Source organism: Hippichthys cyanospilos, chromosome 18 (assembly GCF_059441005.1).
Source record: "Hippichthys cyanospilos isolate Australia breed blue-spotted pipefish chromosome 18, RoL_Hcya_1.0, whole genome shotgun sequence".
Lineage (NCBI taxonomy): Eukaryota > Metazoa > Chordata > Actinopteri > Syngnathiformes > Syngnathidae > Hippichthys > Hippichthys cyanospilos.
In genome coordinates this window covers 12925184-12942624 of record NC_142386.1, presented here as the reverse complement: position 1 = coordinate 12942624, position 17441 = coordinate 12925184, and the positions used below count along the sequence as shown (strand labels likewise).

Sequence of the window (17441 nt, the reverse complement as noted above, 5' to 3'; positions counted from 1 at the left end):
GCCAAAAGGCAGGGACCTTGGCAGCCCAATCCACGACTCCAGAAGCTAGCTTTAGATACATGGAATGTCAGACCTCCGGCCAGGAAGTAGCCTGAACTGGTGTGTGAAGCAGAGAAGTTCTGGTTACGTATAGTCGGGCTCACCCCCACACACAGCTTGAGCTCTGGTACCTGACATCTTTCCACTCTGGAGTTGCCCAAAGTGAAAGGCCCCAAGCTCCTCAGCTTGCAGCTTGTACATTGGGGTTTACCTCGACAGACGAGAGGGTAGTGGACCACCTTCGGGTGGTGGACTCTGTTCTTTGTGCCTACGCACCAAAGAAGAGTTTTGAGTCATCCATCCTTTTTGGAGTTCGTGGAGGGTGTGCTGGAGAATGCTCCCTCTGTGGACTCCCTCATTCTGCTGGGGTCTGTTTTCAAAATAAAATGAGAAAATTTAAGGAGTGTGTTGTATTCTTTGTATACAATAACTAAAGAAAAGGGAAAAGGTATTGTGGCATAGAATCATTTTTTTTTTCAGTATCGCTCAGCATAAACCTAATCAATGAAAGTACCTTTCACATATATTAGTGAAGTGCCAAAAAGAGGGAAACACAATCAAAAAAATTGTTTAGGGAGCCAGTTTGGAAATGAAAACCCTTTGTGGCTCCCAACACCAGATGTTCTGCTTGTAAATGAAAACCATCTCAATCCCGCGTGCTATCCCTTTGGAACAACTTGTCACCAGTTTGCCGCCAACATTCAAACAGCACAGCATCCCTGCAGGGATGACGGAGGAGGAGGGGGAGTGTTGTTTAGAATACATTCAGGCTTTCAAAAATATTCCTCAGTCAACCGCAGGACGAGGCCGAGTGCCGAGTCGGCCTATGCGGTTGTGGGCTTATGGTTTTGCGCTGGCTGTCTGAAGCCACATCAGAGCCTCCTGGCTTGTGTAACGTGATCTGGACGGGCTGAGGAAATCCACCACTGCCTTCTACCGTCCCCTTTGGATGCAAGGAAGGCCCTCGGTTACAAACAATTAACAATTCGGAGGCGCGGGGACTTTGCAGTGAATTGTTTTCATCTTTTACAGTCTGCTTGATCCAAGACATGAACGTACCATTTATGATCTGTAATTCAAACCAGCACAACTACCAGTGACAGCTAAGCCAAGGACTTTGTGTAAGTAGCGTTTTTGACGGATGAGATCCCAAATACTAAATTAAAGTCATATTTCGGCACAGCTGCAAGCAAATGGTATCCATTGAGGGGATGGAAACGGTGGGGGGGGGGGGGGGGGGGGGGGGGGGTTCAAATTGAGGCCGCACGCCAGAACCACTTGCACCAAACTTTGAACCAACCACCAATGGGGGACGATGGTAGAAGATGCTATTCCAGGTGTTTGGAGTTACTCGAGTTTTTCCCGGTTACTGTATTTCTCCAAGTCAAGTTCTTTTTCCCTCCTTTTTAAGGCCCATATAAGGGGGGTTGACTTATAACCGCATAACTCAAAACAGACCAAATTTTTCCACATATCTTTTGATGTTTAATTAACATTCATTTGAATGCAAACTATTTACTATGATGTAATTTACCAGGCTTAAAATGATTATATACACCTTTAATTTGATATAGTATGCATCCGTTTTAGAGTGTTTGCACACAACGTCGAAAAATGCACTTTCGTCAAGCACCGTCTGATTGCCTCTTTGTTTTCAACAACAAGGCTGCATGTATCATTTTTCCGGTGGACTTTGATGCATTATAAAAAAGGAAAAGACGGCTTGACTTGTCTCCTTCGGCCTTTGGATATGCGCTTGAAAAAGCAGTCAAAAGAAGTCATTCAGAGACATCTTTTTGGTGTAAGGTACACAACAGCATCCCCTGTCAAAGCTGTCATATTAATATTCAGCTGTGTCATCAAACAAACCATTGAAACTTCAAATCATGTTATTGTTTTAACATTAATTTCAGCATTTGCGTGTATGCACACATTGCCTCGCACTTGTCTTGTTTCTCCCCCCACCCTCATAACCGCAACAGTATATTATTTGATGTACAATAAAGAAATGCACCTCAAAGTACCTTTTAATAACATACACCATGTGTTATAATGGGACAGTCATGATCCACGTATATAACCACTAAAGTCACGTGTAGACTTATTCTCGCGTTTTTGTAAAATTCACTTTTCACAATTGAAATAAAAAAGAGGCAGTTGACAGTTGACTAAGCGAGGGCGACTTGTACTCTGAGAAATACGGTACATCACAATTTCAAATATGATGGACACACATTTACCTTGTTTGGAGATCAGGGGCCAGTAAAAATTGTTCCAAACCGTCAAGTTTGGTAACAAAAATTGGGTTGTTGTTTCCCCAAAACCGTTTTTTTTTTTAAAGTTGAAGACAAGTTGCAAATTTGATACTTTAGTCATAATAAGCATTTCGCAGACCACTTAAAATGATGCGGTGGGCCGGATTTGTACTTGAGTTTGACACCTGTGATTAAGCTGCTAAATTCACATTCTTTCAGTATACCATGTTTAGACTAGTGGGGCTGCATAGAGTATAGGTGACTTCCCCTTTTATCCTTTATTGTCCAGAATCAAATCATCTCTAGTAGAAAGAGGATCATCCCAGTCTTTCAGATATGTGATCAAATCTGACATAAGATGTAAATGATTTCCTACCTGATCTGATTGGGTTTTCACAGAAATATACAGTAAGTGCGTAGATGTATTTAATTTGGATTATTATTATTATTATTATTATGGATAACCATTTGTATGTTGCCTGTATTTATCGACTAACATTTGTAAAATGTATTATTGAATGTATTTTTTTAGATAAATAATCCACATATTAGAACAACAGTTCAAGGAGGTTATCAGAGTTTATATAACCATGGTCTTTATTGATCCATTCAAAGCAAGACTTTTTATTATTATTTTTTTAGAAGTTTGTGTACTTGTGAAATTTCAGCCACAGCGTACGAGCAATAAATAGATGTGAGTATTCTCGGAACTTGTCAGTGCTGGTGCCTATCCGGTTTTCTGGATGTGTGGTGGCATTTAACTTCCGGGAAATTTTAGAATCTGGTATTAAAAGTTGACTGCTTTCATGATATATTACAGCTCAGTCATCTCAATAATGAGATGACAATTGTGGTCTGTGATTTTTTTTTTGTTTAATCCCTAATTGCACCGTTTTTTTGTCACACTAAAAGGCATCTTCACTTTCACCGTCGTTTTCCTAGATATACATTTTTGGTGGCAGAATTGGATGAGGTTCTGAAGTCTGACGGTAATTAAAAATCCAGAAATTGTCATCATTTCATCTTTGTGAAAGTTTGCTTCTATGTCGTCTCCCTGGGTTCTGTATTTAAAGTCTTTCGTTGGGGTTCTGATATACTGGTGTTGTGGAGTCTAGGGTTTTTCTTTTTTTGAGAGAGCGAGGGGGTGGTTGGTTTTGGGGGTCTGTCATGAGGGGGTGTTGCTTTTTTTAAACATAGCTGCTCTGTTACGGCGCTCCCGCGTTTGATGTCAACCAAGGCTCTCATTTGGAGAAGGCAATGACTTCCAGATTTTTTTTTTTCGCGGGGGGGGGGGGGGGCTCCTTGATGTGTTGTTGTACTTCAGCGAAATGAAACTTATGCTTACGGAGCTAACCGTACTTTGATATTCAGAACCTTTATGAATTATTGCCAGAACCAGTTTGATTTTGAATGCTAATGGAGACTGATGGATAAGGTCAACCATATATATTTTATAGTTATGTACCTAGCACAAATGAAAATCCTAAATCACATGATCTCACATTATCTTAATCATATTATATAATATTCGGAAGATTGACATTCGCTAGCATGTTATCTACAGTCACAAGTTGGATCAGCAAACGACTATTTTTGGGCATGCTGTTTTAGCGTAAATGACAATATTCCAACAAAGAAAACACAACTCGCAGACATTCGTGGGCCAGATCTCCGAAAGACAAGGAACAACGCGTGCGCCCCAACCTTCCCCACCACAAAATGCACTGTCAACAGCGGCCAGAGGCGACGGCAAAAAACCAAAACAATCACTAAGCTAAACAAGACACAAATTTGTAACGGTTAAAAGATCAAATAAATCGATTCTAAAACACCCAAATTTTTTCACGGACCCCTGCAGTCTGGCCACGGACCCCCAGGGCTAACGGGGACCCCACTTTGAGAACCACCAATAGGAACTTTATGTCTCAAATACAAGTGGTCTCGGTTACTTGGTGCGTGTTAGCACTGTAAAGTTGACTCCAGTTCACATGATAACTCTATAGGAAAGTGATGGATGATTTCAATTCTGGTCTGATTCATGTAAGTTTTAATCAATAATTGTTATTGACCATTTTATTTCGAAGAGTAACAACAAACCATGCCATGTTGCATTAAACACCATTCTTATGCAGTTTTGATAATGATGCGAGGAAAACACATACTCATGATTTCAGCCATTTTGTCAAGGACAATATTCAACGTCCAAATTCTGCTTTCTGCACCTCCCAAAGTCTATGTTTCAGCTTCAAAATAAAGCGACAAAAGTGTCACAGGAAGTGGGCAAGTAATTCATTTCCTGTTCTCGTGATTGCATCAAAGATTAAAGACTTCAAAGGAGCAATTACTTGATCAATTGGTTTAAGTGTTTTAGCTAAATGCATACTTTTTTGTTGTGTGTTTATGTGTGTGTGTGTTCATGTGTACTTGAAAGGCCTTTTTGAGTTATGTTGGTATTGTGGCAAGTGTTTTATGTGCACCCCTGTGCTCTCAGTGTGACAATAACAGCTCATATTGTACTTGTTTGTATGGATGTAGATGTAGCGCACACATCTAAGACACATGCTTAAGAGCATGCACACACAAACACGCTTGCTACTAATTTATTCTTCAGTTGTCTTTTTGTTCCATTAAAAGCGGAAATTAACTCATTCCCTGCAAGTCATTTTAGAGAAATTTGACATTTTCAATGCCCACACAGGATTGTGTTCGATGATTATATATACACCGAATGTACCAAATGAAAGCGTAGACTGTCTTCTGCCTTTTCCATTCTCTTATAATCAGCTGGAGAAAAAAGTAGGGTTACAAGATGTAGCCATTTCTCTTAGTGGTTTCTCAATCTGTATTGATCTCAGGGGTAGTTTAACCTTCCACATGCATACATTCAGTATTAAAGGGACAATGTGAAAGATTAAGACTGTTTTTCTTTGAAAAGGAATAAATTAAGTTATGTTATAATGGCACTGTAGTCTATCTATAGTTGGCAGCATGAAGACTGTCACAACTGCAATAGTAATATTACTGCAACAGCAATATATATATATATATATATATATATATATATATATATATATATATATATATATATATATATATATATATATATATATATATATATATATGATATTATTATTATATATTTTTTTTTTTTAGTGAAATGCATTTAATGCAAAAATGATATGGAAATATAACACACAAAGGTTAAACTAATGGATAGTACACTTATTATTATATATTATTATATATATTTTTTTTTTAATGAAATGCATTTAATGCAAAAATGATTTGGAAATATAACACACAAAGGTTAAACTAATGGATAGTACACTTATTTACCCATTTTAATTTAAGTTATAGTGAAGTAAAGTTAATGTTTTTTTTTCTATTATAAATTTAATGACAAAATTATTTGTCATGTGCAATTAATGCCTTTGTCACTTGCTTTCAACTGAAAATGACATCACGTTCTCAAGGCTTAGTTAACGACAAATGGTGGCTCAGCTTGCGAATGTCACATTGACCCCGCAAACAAGTGAGATGTGATGAATAATAAAAGTAGGAAAGTTTGTTTTTAAAGCTATTAATTGTCAGTCAGATTTTTTTTTTCAAATTACTTATAGACCAAATATTAACTTTTTACTGCTGAATTTGTGTACTATTACTTTAGCTCATTTAATGCAAGGGATATATTTTCAGGGTTTTTCTTTGTTTGTTTGTTTTTTAAGTCCAGACAATCAATCCCAGATGCTTAACTAATTCAATGCCAGGGACATCATTTTTAAGAGCGACTGAATGTTTGGACTTAAAAAAAAGTGAGAATATGTCCCTGGCATCGAATGGGTTAAGAAATATAGTGACCACTAATCCTCTTACTTCTTACTCGGCTAGCTTTCTGTTTGCAGATATTGATTCTACTGACCCTATTGAGAATTACACACATCTTTCACCACACTGGCTCTTTTTACTACAGCTAATCAGGGGAATTGTGTCTATTTGCACTGGAGAAAAAAAAACAGAGTGCTAGAAGAAAAATAAAGGACTACAATTTGGAATCATTATATCAATGTTAGTTTTAATCGTCATAAAAACTCACCAGATTAAAAAAAAATGATTCCAAGTGTTATATAGTGTAAGTTTTAAAGGGTTATAACGTCACAACATCAATGTTAGTTTGTATAGCTGGTCATTAGCATTTGTATGTTTGATAGCATTAAGCTATCAGACTAGATGCAACATTATATGGTTTGTTTAAAAATACACCATGTAATTCTCTTAGTCATATGTTTAATTTCATAGTAAGCTTCAACTGGGAGTGGCACCATACAACTACGAGCAACGAAAGCGAAGTTCGCACTCTATCACCCTCAACCGAGTGACTGGTGAAGGAAGGTTGAAGTCTTGTTGCTCCATTTTTGCCGAGCTAAATTGAGACTTGCTTGAAAACCTGGAGTTTATGAAATCAGACAAATGACTCAGGCATGTGAGTCACTCCCACGTTTAGTAGTCAACACGGACTCTATTGATTTTGTTACTTGAAAGTGTAAGAAAAGCACATTGTTCTTTAAATATGTCACTACACTTCTATGAATAAAGTACATCGCCTGTACTCCAGATAGGAGAATGTTTGTTTTAGTTGAGCCAAGTGTGTGTATGTTTTGCAAGTGTCTGTGTGTGTTGGGTGAGGAGTGGGGGATTTCTTCTCCTCGGTTAACTACAGAGCGGTCTGATAATGACGGGGTTGGGGCAAGCGCCTCCCCGAGCGCGCTCCGAAAAGGCGGAAGGCGCTCTGGAAGCCACTTCAAGGGCGGCTAATTACGGCGAGGAAACACGGACGCACAGGCGGGACGCACGGGCAAAACGAGCTCAGCACGTGAAAGAGAAGCCGCAGGGACAGATGTGCGGCCTTGTGCGCTAAAGTTAGCATGCCAGCATGCTTTTAGTACTTTTCACTGCGCTGTAACATATATTTTTATCAGCTTTATCTGCCATCACATCAGACATTTTGACTTTTCCAGTAGCTTATGTGGTTATTGTTGCTCTCCTTGTGTTGTTCCAGTCCAACAAGGTGTCTGTGGTGCAGCAGCCCCATGGCATGCATCCGCTCTCGTCGCTCCTGCCCTACAGCAACGAACATTTTGCCAGCAGCCCCCCCCACCTGCCCACTGACATGAGTCAAAAGACGGGTACGAACACACACAAACACGCACGATGTCACAACAGGTGTTTAATTTGGGGAGTTTTCCAATTGCTCCACTTCCATGCATTTATGAGGACTTCTCCAGTCAGCTCATTGGCTGCTTTAACCTTCGATGTGTAGTCAACGATATTGGGGGCGCTCGCATGGCGACCACAGACAGTTCATTATACACACATATACAGAATGCAGGTAAAAACAAACACTCTGACTTTTAAAAATGTAAGGCGAGTCATCATTTTCAGCTGCAATGTATTTGGTTTAAAAAGCACCAACTAGCGACCAGCGTGAAATTATTTTTATTCGTTTTATTAACCCTTGTGCACACACTTTGCAAACTATACTCATTGCATTGTTTCCTCATTTTCTCAATGCTTTTAAAGGCGTAATAATTAAAGTTATTTCTTAATTTTTTTTTTCTTTCAACAACTCAAATTGCTCAGTGCCAACAATTCTATCCGTACATATGTACCTAGGTTAAATTTATTAACACCCACAAAAAAAATTGAAAAACAGTATGGTCTGTCTTTGTAGCCAGTGACGTGATGATGACACTTTAATTCATAGCCAATAATTGGTCTCTACCACCACCTACTGTCTTGAGGTGAAACACAAGTCAACAAAGAATTTTCCGTTTGACATAGTTTGACTGCCACTCAATAGAATGTTGCAAAAATCGCAGGAAAATCAATGTAAATGTAAAATTTGGACAATTATTATTTTTGTACACAAAATCTTGCACATCCAGCTGCAATCGCATAGCAATGTCAGAATCGTCACATTTTGAAATTTCATGTTTTAATCATCTGCTGGAAATGTCAGCTCCCTGGTGTTTTTTCTCATTGATTCTTTTATAATATCATACCTTCTGTTTTTTGTTGTTGTTGTTCATTTCTTTGTCAAAATAATAACGCTTAAATAAGCTTCATATTTTAAAAAGGAACGTGCGGAATATAAAATGTATGCAATCGGCCATCTTGTTTGTCAGGAATTCCCCTTCTTTTCCCATACAAACTTTTACAAAGGAATCACTCTCACACACCTTGCCTATGACTCCAGCAGTGTGACTCAGCTCTTAATGACAGACTAAGAAACCTGTACACATGTAACACATGCACAAATGCACACACACAAACACACACAGGCTAACACCTGGATGCAATGTATGCCATTTTCGCCACATCCGTCATGAGTTTGACACTGTTTGTACACAGGATTTTTGCTAATCAACATTAGGCACAGATTGGCAATATACCATGAACATCAATATACCATGAAAATATACCATGAAAAGTCACATTTATTCAAAACCGTCTAAATCTGCCAAAAACTGGAATGTACTTTTCCCTCATTCTTTTCCGCCTGCCTTAACGGACAACTGCAGTATGCAGTGGGACCCTCCTCTCATTGTGTATCATATGTGAGTCCTCTTCACCTGAAGCAGCCAATTACATTACAGGTGTTGATTTCCACTTTCTGCTTTTCTGGCTTCTGTATCATTCTCATGAACTAAAACCAAACACAGTTCATCTGAAAACACCCTAGTTAGTTTAATGGACAGAACCATTTTAGGAACATATGCGACATCAAGTCATTGATTGGGCCATCCGTTGTGCCCAACACTAGCCTGTGATATTCCAGATTTTTGTTGTCATTGCTCAAATGGCATATTCTGAAACTCAAACTAAAAGGAGCCAACGTGGATATTTATGCACTTTAATGGTTTGTTTTGGGTTTGAGGTAAAGTCACTAATTTGGCCCAATTTCATCCGTTGAGCCATCGAATTTCCTCAGATTTTAAGGTGTTAAAATCTCAGCTCATGTCCTCAACTGCTATTGGAATATACTTTCCAGTAGTCATTCAATACTTATTAAAATGTTTGGGTTAATACCTTAAGGTACCAAAGGTACTGGTTGCTTTGGACATTTGAAAGATGTTTGTGCCAAAACTTAAAATTGAGTATTTCAACTTGTAATGTAATATAATGCAATGCTCAGGGATGCACATACAGTAAGCGATATTTAGGTATGTGTGACAGAAATCACTGATGCATAGCGTTGCATGCTTCGAGCCTGAGCTGATTTTTTTTTCTGAAAAGCGGCTCCAAGACGTGCCATGGCTTGAAGCACACTTAAATGTGGTACACGATTTACCGCACGTGTTCAGCTCGCAGACAAAACAGGTGCGTTTGATACAGGGTCGAACAATTTCAGTCAATCTTTATTTGACATGTATGATCATTAAAGACCCCATCCCCGCATATATGTCTGTTCTTCCAACTGGGATCCAAGAGAGTACAGGGCTACAAGAACCTCCCAGCCTGCACTAACAGACTGAGGAATAGTTTCTTTCCGCAAGCCATCAGACTGTTGAACAATAGCACTATGAATGCATCTAGACGACAAAGGGAATCTGAAAAGAGCACGTAAATTTAGCGCATCTAATTGCTATCAGTCAAGCGAATCGAGAAGCAATAGCTAATTGTCCTCTTGCTACTTGGCGAGACGAACTGGAGGAAAAACGTAAGCCCTATGAAATAGTTTTCTCCTTACCTTTCATCCCATGTCTTCCTATTCCGAGGGGGATTGGTTGTTTACTCAAGCGGCTTGGAATGGCTGTCTGGGCTGTATAGCATTCTCATGAAGGTATGAAGGAGATCATTTACGTTGTCACTGTACCCTTGATGGAGAATTTACCTTTGACTTTCTTGGACTATTTAAACTGGGTCCCGAACAAACCGCAAACAATAACTAATGGACTTCAGAAACTTTTTGATGTGCAAACACAGACTATGCGCTGCTAATGTGGTTGCGACACTAAGAAGGACATTGAGGAAGACTGTTTTTAACGAAAGAAAAGGTGCGTGCCAAATATTATGTCCTGGTACTACAAAAAAAAATAAGGTTAACCCCTTGTAATGCTCTGTATAATTACACAAATACACACACAAAGAGTAATAGGCTACATACATTTTCAGTGTCTGACCTGTGTGTGTCTTTATGTGTGCCTAATATGAGGTTCCCACACAGCTAATAGCCCTAATTGCTCTAATGTACTCTCAGGCCAGGGGGCCACCGACCTGATCTAATGATGTGCTTAAAAGAGACAAGTACATGTTTAGTTGTCATAATTGTGTGTATTTGTGTGTGTATGTGCCTGTAGGCGTTCACAGGCACCAATCGCAGGACCTTTCAGGATACTACCCTCTCCCTTCAAGTGGTGTCGGCCAAATCACTCCCTCTATGGGCTGGTGAGTGTCATGTACACAGACTCGCACATACATGCGCACACACAGACACACACAAACACACACAAACACACACATTATGGCATACAGACAGCTCTTGTGAGTGCATCATGTACAACAAGTGTAATTAGTTGTTTACGATTCAGTCATGTTTGTGTTAATGTACTCCTAAATGTGCTATTTTGGAGTAATAAATGAATATGTTACACAGCCTTGCATCTGAAAAATAGGGGGAGCAAAATTTTCAATTCAATTCTACTTCTTAAAGATCTTTATCTTTTTTGTTCTTTAACTTCATGTACAGTTTTTTCGTGTTTGTGAACTTGACTTAACTAGTTATTTTCAATCATGCATCCATCCATTATCTTAACAATCGCAGTAGTTAAAAAATCAGAATATGGCGCAGGAATTGGTCAAACTATTAGCCAGGTTCATGCATTGGTGTGTTGACTCACTGTTGGCCAATTCTGGTTTCGAGTCAGGGATCCACACCAGTTTAATCGCTAGTTGCCGGCCGAGGCGACAAGGCAAAATCAGAAGCGCTTTTCTAGACACTTTACAATGGGTACGTTATTCATACACTCATATGTCCCTTGCCCCTGGCCTAGGGGAAGGCTGTCGTGACTGTCATGTTGCGTTTAAGGCCCATTCGACCAACCACTGATGGAAAGGTGGTTGAAGTTGAAGCCCAAGGACAGAATGACACATGACTCAGACAGAGTGGGATTTAAACAGTGGACACAAATTGCATTGATTAAATCCATCGCATAGCTGAATTACAAATGCTATTCATTTCTATACAAAACGTTAATTAGATGAAGCTCCATTATATGCATGTTGGACCAACCAACACAAGTGCACTTATGCATTCCATTTTTCTCAGCTGTGTGATGCGGAAAAGTGATTGAGTTATTAACTGCATAATTTGTATTTACTTACTATTTTGTCCACCTATAAAATGTTGTTTTTATTTCATATACTAAGTTATGTTGAATGTCAGTTCTCTGATGATTTGTGATGGGAGCAGTTCAGGGATTCCATCAAATGTCATGCACAACTTAGAATGAAGTCCCGAGATGTTTGCAATTGGCAACTATTGTATCTTTGTCTATGAAGAAGTCTTCACTGAGGAATTATTACTGACTAATCTGCCATAATCCGGATCATCTGCATGTCCTGGCCTCGAATATGATGTTTGTTATTTAGGGCGCAGGATCAGTGCAAATGTCAAACAAGTTTTGTGAATATTGGTGTCTCGGATGCTCATGTACTCCCTAATGTTTGACAGATTAGCCTGGATTAGCTGTTTTAGGTTTTTATTGTGAACTGGTATGCACGAGAAGAGAAAAAATACTTTTTGAATTGCATATTATCCGCGAACATGCTTGGCTACAAAAGGTAAGCAAATGTTTTTCCAGTTGGGTTTTTAAAGTGCTGTAAATGTGGTTGAATTGGTGATGCAGTAACATACATAGTGAAATTAGTAAATGAATGCAAATCAAACTAATTAACAAAATAAATAATAAATACAGATAATATTGCCTGGCATTTCACGGAAGCTCTTTGCAAGGAAAAGGGTCGGTGACGGAAATTGCTCTATGCCCTTGGAGGCTCTCCTTAGTCCTTAAAATTGATTGATCCATCATCTTAAAGTGCCTATGAGCAATTTTTTTTTTTTACAGTGGCTGGATTTCTAATCAGTGTGACATGGCTTGTTCACTGAAACCCAGCGCCTACGTCCTCTTCAATGACATTGTTCTAAAGCCGTCCGCCACAACAAAACAATATCAACAAAAAACCTAACGTTGGAGCAATGGAGGTCTAACGCAGTGACCTAGAAGCCAAAAACAGGCTGACATTGAAATGAAGTGGAGTTGCCAACAAAGCAAAAGATGTGTCAAGACAGCAAACATAATAACACCCGTTCCTTCTCTTGAATCATTTCCCTCTGGAAACCACTACTCATAACAACAGTGCCGCCCGCGGGTGAATTATTTACCACAAACGTTGATTGTCCCCCTGTGTGATTCCAAATACCCATTTTCACCTCTTGGACTTGCTGTTTACCTGGCCAACTTGGTACAAAATCTCTCTCCTTCCCCAACCCCGGAATGAAAACAAAAGTAAAAACATGAATGGCTCCTCGGATAAGGTGGGCGTGTATTGACTCTTGCACGGGCAGTACTAGGTCGGTGTAGACGCGCTCCAAGGGGCTGTTATCATCATACTCCCTCTCGCAAGCCATTTTTATCTGCTCTGATGGAGCAAGGAATCCTTCTAAATACATAGATGAAGGAAAATAACACTTTGGGGGTGTTTGAGAAATTACCATTGTAACATGGTTAAAGGCTCAGAAATGTTGAATTTCCATGATACAGGCCCTTTAAAACAAAAGCCAAAGTTAAATCTCACACTCTTCATGTTAATCACTCAATCGAATAAGATAGACAAAACATCAACATTATGACAAAACATCCAAAACTCTCACCACGATGTGTCCACTTGGCACTAAACTGGAATAAGCAATCAGGTCCACTAGGGAGCATTCACATCATCGTGTTTTGGTTAGCCTTCAACCTCTGGAGTCATTCTTTGAAAGGGCATTAACAGAAACATAAAACAAAATTTGATTGTGAACGTGTGTATGCATGCTTGCTGCTCATTTAGACTGTCTTTATACTTCCGTGCTCCCAAATATATTTCAGTTTCAACATTTCTCAGTTTTAACAGATGATATACCATCACCACCTGTGTCTGACTGGTGGTGACGATTACGAATGATAAACGTGACGGATTAAATCTACTGTATTGTCGGGCTACTTCGTACAGTCCGTCAGTATCTATAACTACGAATGCATGTAAACAAATTAGTCTGCCCAAAACCAAATTTTAAGCTTATGCGTGACATAAACATGTTAGCCGGACAAATTACGTTTTGAACTTCCGCAACATGTAAGCGCATTAGTCTGTTCCAAACCAAACATTTAACATACGCTGTTGTCATTAGCTTGGTGGTGTGTGACGTTACACGTGAGTGCATTGACAAAAAGATTTGTAAAGAGAGCTGGGCCTCTACATATCAAAGGCTTTTGGACCTTTATCCCATCCACACAACCCCCCACCGCCGTGTGTGCGTCTCATAGTGACAAACAGCTGTCAACTGTGACCCCCCTCGGATCTTCCTGCAGAGGCTCTCTATGCTTCACAGCTTCAAATTAGTTTCTCCAGAAGATTCTTTCACACACACCATTTGTTCCCTGGATACCTTTATTTAAAAAAAAATTTAAAAAACACCTAATCACATACAATATGGACGCCACCCCCACCACCACCCTCAGATAAAAAAAATCACAATCGGTATCAGAAAGCACTCAGCTGAATACTGGTACTGGTATTGGTGGGGGAAAAAACTGGTATTCAACATCACTAATAATTAATATGCAAACTGATGGTCTTCTTTTCAATGCAAATAGTCTCTCATTTATAGCTTTACTTGCAACAAATTCCCCAAAATCTGGGTTAGGGGCATGATTACCTCTGTGTTAGATATCCTTTCTTTTTTAGGCAAACTCAATAAGTATTAGGAGCTGACAACACTCCTTGTGAAAGAATTCTACACTATTCTTGCAAGATGTACAACTATAGTTTGCAAAACACATTTTAGCCATTATTTCTCAATGGTAGACAGGTCTGGACTGCTGGCAGGCCATTCAAGTGATTTTTTTTAAAATCTTTTTTTATTTACTATTTCATTTATGTACTGTTCACAAAATTATTTGCAAATGTATTTTATTTCATTGAGGTACCTTTTATATTGTATTTATTAGGTTTTATTATTGACTGTTTCATGCATTTGGTACTTTATATTGACTTTTGCCACTGTCGAAAAGGGGCGTGTAAAGTAGTATCCGTGCATATGTGTTGTGGTTGTGCTGTGCTAGGCAGAAGCAGACAGTGTACCCCGCTGCTCTGTCGTCGTGCGGCTTCCGACAGTCCTTCCCTTCCAACCTTCCCGCTGCCTCGTCCTACTCCAGGTATTGCGGCAGGTCACCAGCTCATCTTCACCCACCGCCTGCTGCAACAAAATAAAAAAAAGCCCCTCCTCCCAAAAAAAAATAAAAATACAAGCCGCTGCTCATTTTCTTAAGTGGGTCCATGTGCACATGATAAGCATTCCACTTGTCTTTCACTTTTAAAGGCATTCAGATGTGTGCTTTATTTGTCGCAAGTGCCTGTGTGTTGTTTTGTTGTAGGCATGCATAAGGTCAAATGGCTCACAGCATACAAAGTAAAACCAAATTTCAATGTGAAAATTCTTCCTTTAATTCAATTAGTGCACAAACACGACATAGCAAAAGTGTGCAGCCAATGGCAACGCATGCCTCATGGGTTTGTTGCTCGTTTTGACAAATTGCAGTTTCTTGTGCGGTTTGGAAAAAAAAAACACTTTTTTTTCATTCATTTTGCTGAATGAGCTGCCAGCTCATGCAGTTTAAATCAATTTATGTTATGGATATTTCGTTTTGTTTTGCTTTCTCAGCTAGCTCATACAGTTTAAAAGAAAGTGATTTTTAAAATGTCTTTCATAAAATGTAGTGATAGCAAAATAATTATTTAGAAGTCAAAAAAACATTTTTAATTGGTAGTATTTGCCATTCAAAAACTTTATTCACAATTCTATAATAAACTTTCATGAATGCTTACTATTTTTACCTAGAACAAATACAATTGTAGAGATTTTTTGGTTTAGTTTTGATTTCATTTTTCGTTTTTAATTTAATTTAATTTTTATTTATTTTGTAAATATTTTGAGTCACTCAGTTCCAAAAGGCTTTGTAAAATGTACAGTTTTGAAAATATTGTCAATTCTTGTATTTATTTAACTATGCTTTTTTGGACATACATGCTAATGCAGTTCAAAAAAATTTTTTTTCAATTTTTTTCTTTTTCTGACTATCATTACTGTTTATCAATATTTTTTATTAATACTGTTTTCTAGGTGGTAACCTCACACATTAAAACAAACAAATTATTAACTGTGTTTACTGCAATTTATTATTTTATATATATATATATATATATATATATATATATATATATATATATATATATATATATATATATATATATATATATATATATATATATATATATATATATATATATATATATATATATATACTGTTTTTTTTTTTATTGTCAATACCAAGATAATGGATGGATGGACGGATGCATGTATGCTACTCTGTCGTTGTTGCTCGGCTCTGACAAAATAATATACTTAGACTAGCACTCCCCCTAGTGGAGAGTTGACTGCACATACAGCACATACACCTCAAACATTTTGGTTCCGCCTTAATTGAAAAAGTCAAATTGATCAAAAATGAATAATCTCTACTGAAAACCAAGAAGGTGGAACCAGATGTTGATTGGTGGACAGTGTCACCCTTTGTTGTTGCTTTCCTCTTTGTATCTTGCTACATGGCTCGATTTCTTTTTGGCTTCCGTTATGATTATGCTTATCAGTATTATTAATATCTTTGGGTTGTTTTATTCTTGTGATCAGGTTCTCTCACTCATTGATGCTGGGCTCTTCCGGGATGCACCCCACGGGCATTCCCCACCCTGCTATCGTACCTCCTTCAGGCAAGCAGGAGCATGAGCATTACGACAGAGGCATGTACTCGTAAGTACCACACTTGAATTAAAAACTCACTTTCATGCTGCACTATTTTTTTTTTAAATAAAGGGTAACACAACTTTGTTGATGCTGTGTGTGTGTGTGTATATATGCACTAACTTACTGTAAAAAATAATTTGCCTACAAATGTAACAATGTTTAATCATCTTTAAGAATTTAATAATGAACAGAATAGCATGCCTTTTGCTGCAATGCAAACTCCCTGCTTTGTAATATCGTTGAACCAGTCAGTACAGTGTTTTGGGTTGTGCTAGCACTAGCGCCAATGTTGCACTTTATTGTGTCTCATTGAATTAAAAGCAATTTTGATTCTGTACAATCTATTTCGAAGGTGAATAATGCCGCTATTATTGCCATTGTTTAGATGGATCACGTTACAATATGTCCCCTGTCTAGTGCCTACGGATGGATGGATGGATGGATGGATGGATGGATGGATGGATGGATGGATGGATGGATGGATGGATGGATGGATGGATGGATGGATGGATGGATGGATGGATGGATGGATGGATGGATGGATGGATGGATGGATGGATGGATGGACGGATGGATATGGCTAAACTGCAAGGATGGACGGATAGACAGACAGACTTTAGAGGAGTTGTAGTAGAGCAGCCAGTGCATCTCTGTTGTGAAAACACTAGCACCAGCACTAACATTGCTGTACACAATGTCAATGACACATTTCAACTGAAGTAAACAATTTCAAAATTCATTTTTTGAATTAACATCCCGTGGTTGCCTTGGCAACCATACTTCTGTAGGTGGTCCACCAAGGGAGAACGCCACATGTCCATCAATCTGACCTGCAGCACACTTTCCCACTGTCTTACTTTCGCCATTGCCTCATTCCTTCGGATAATTGTTCTTGGATGATTCTGAATGAGATGACAGCGGTACTTCAACGTTACAACTGTAGGAAATGTTCTTAATCAGACCTCCAACATGCCTCCATCTTTAGGAAGCCGCATGTGGAGGTCAAGCGGGAGAAGGAACCCAAG

At 38.6% G+C, this 17441-nt stretch overlaps 1 protein-coding gene across 10 annotated transcripts in view; it reads left to right on the top strand.

The window, feature by feature from the left end:
• The window catches only part of tcf7 (transcription factor 7), a 46710-nt gene that overhangs the window by 22582 nt on the left and 6687 nt on the right, over positions 1 to 17441 (top strand). For 6 of the 10 annotated variants that reach the window (XM_088440754.1, XM_088440750.1, XM_088440753.1 and 3 more), the window contains exons 4-8: positions 7351 to 7477; positions 10652 to 10739; positions 14678 to 14770; positions 16303 to 16422; positions 17402 to 17441. The exon at positions 17402 to 17441 is cut by the window's right edge and continues 123 nt beyond it. In XM_088440754.1, coding sequence (XP_088296880.1) covers positions 7351 to 7477; positions 10652 to 10739; positions 14678 to 14770; positions 16303 to 16422; positions 17402 to 17441 — 468 coding nt within the window. Of the gene's footprint in view, positions 1 to 7110; positions 7211 to 7350; positions 7478 to 10651; positions 10740 to 14677; positions 14771 to 16302; positions 16423 to 17401 lie in introns of those variants that run through there. The other 4 variants (XM_088440752.1, XM_088440751.1, XM_088440759.1 and 1 more) reach the window with 2 other exon arrangements.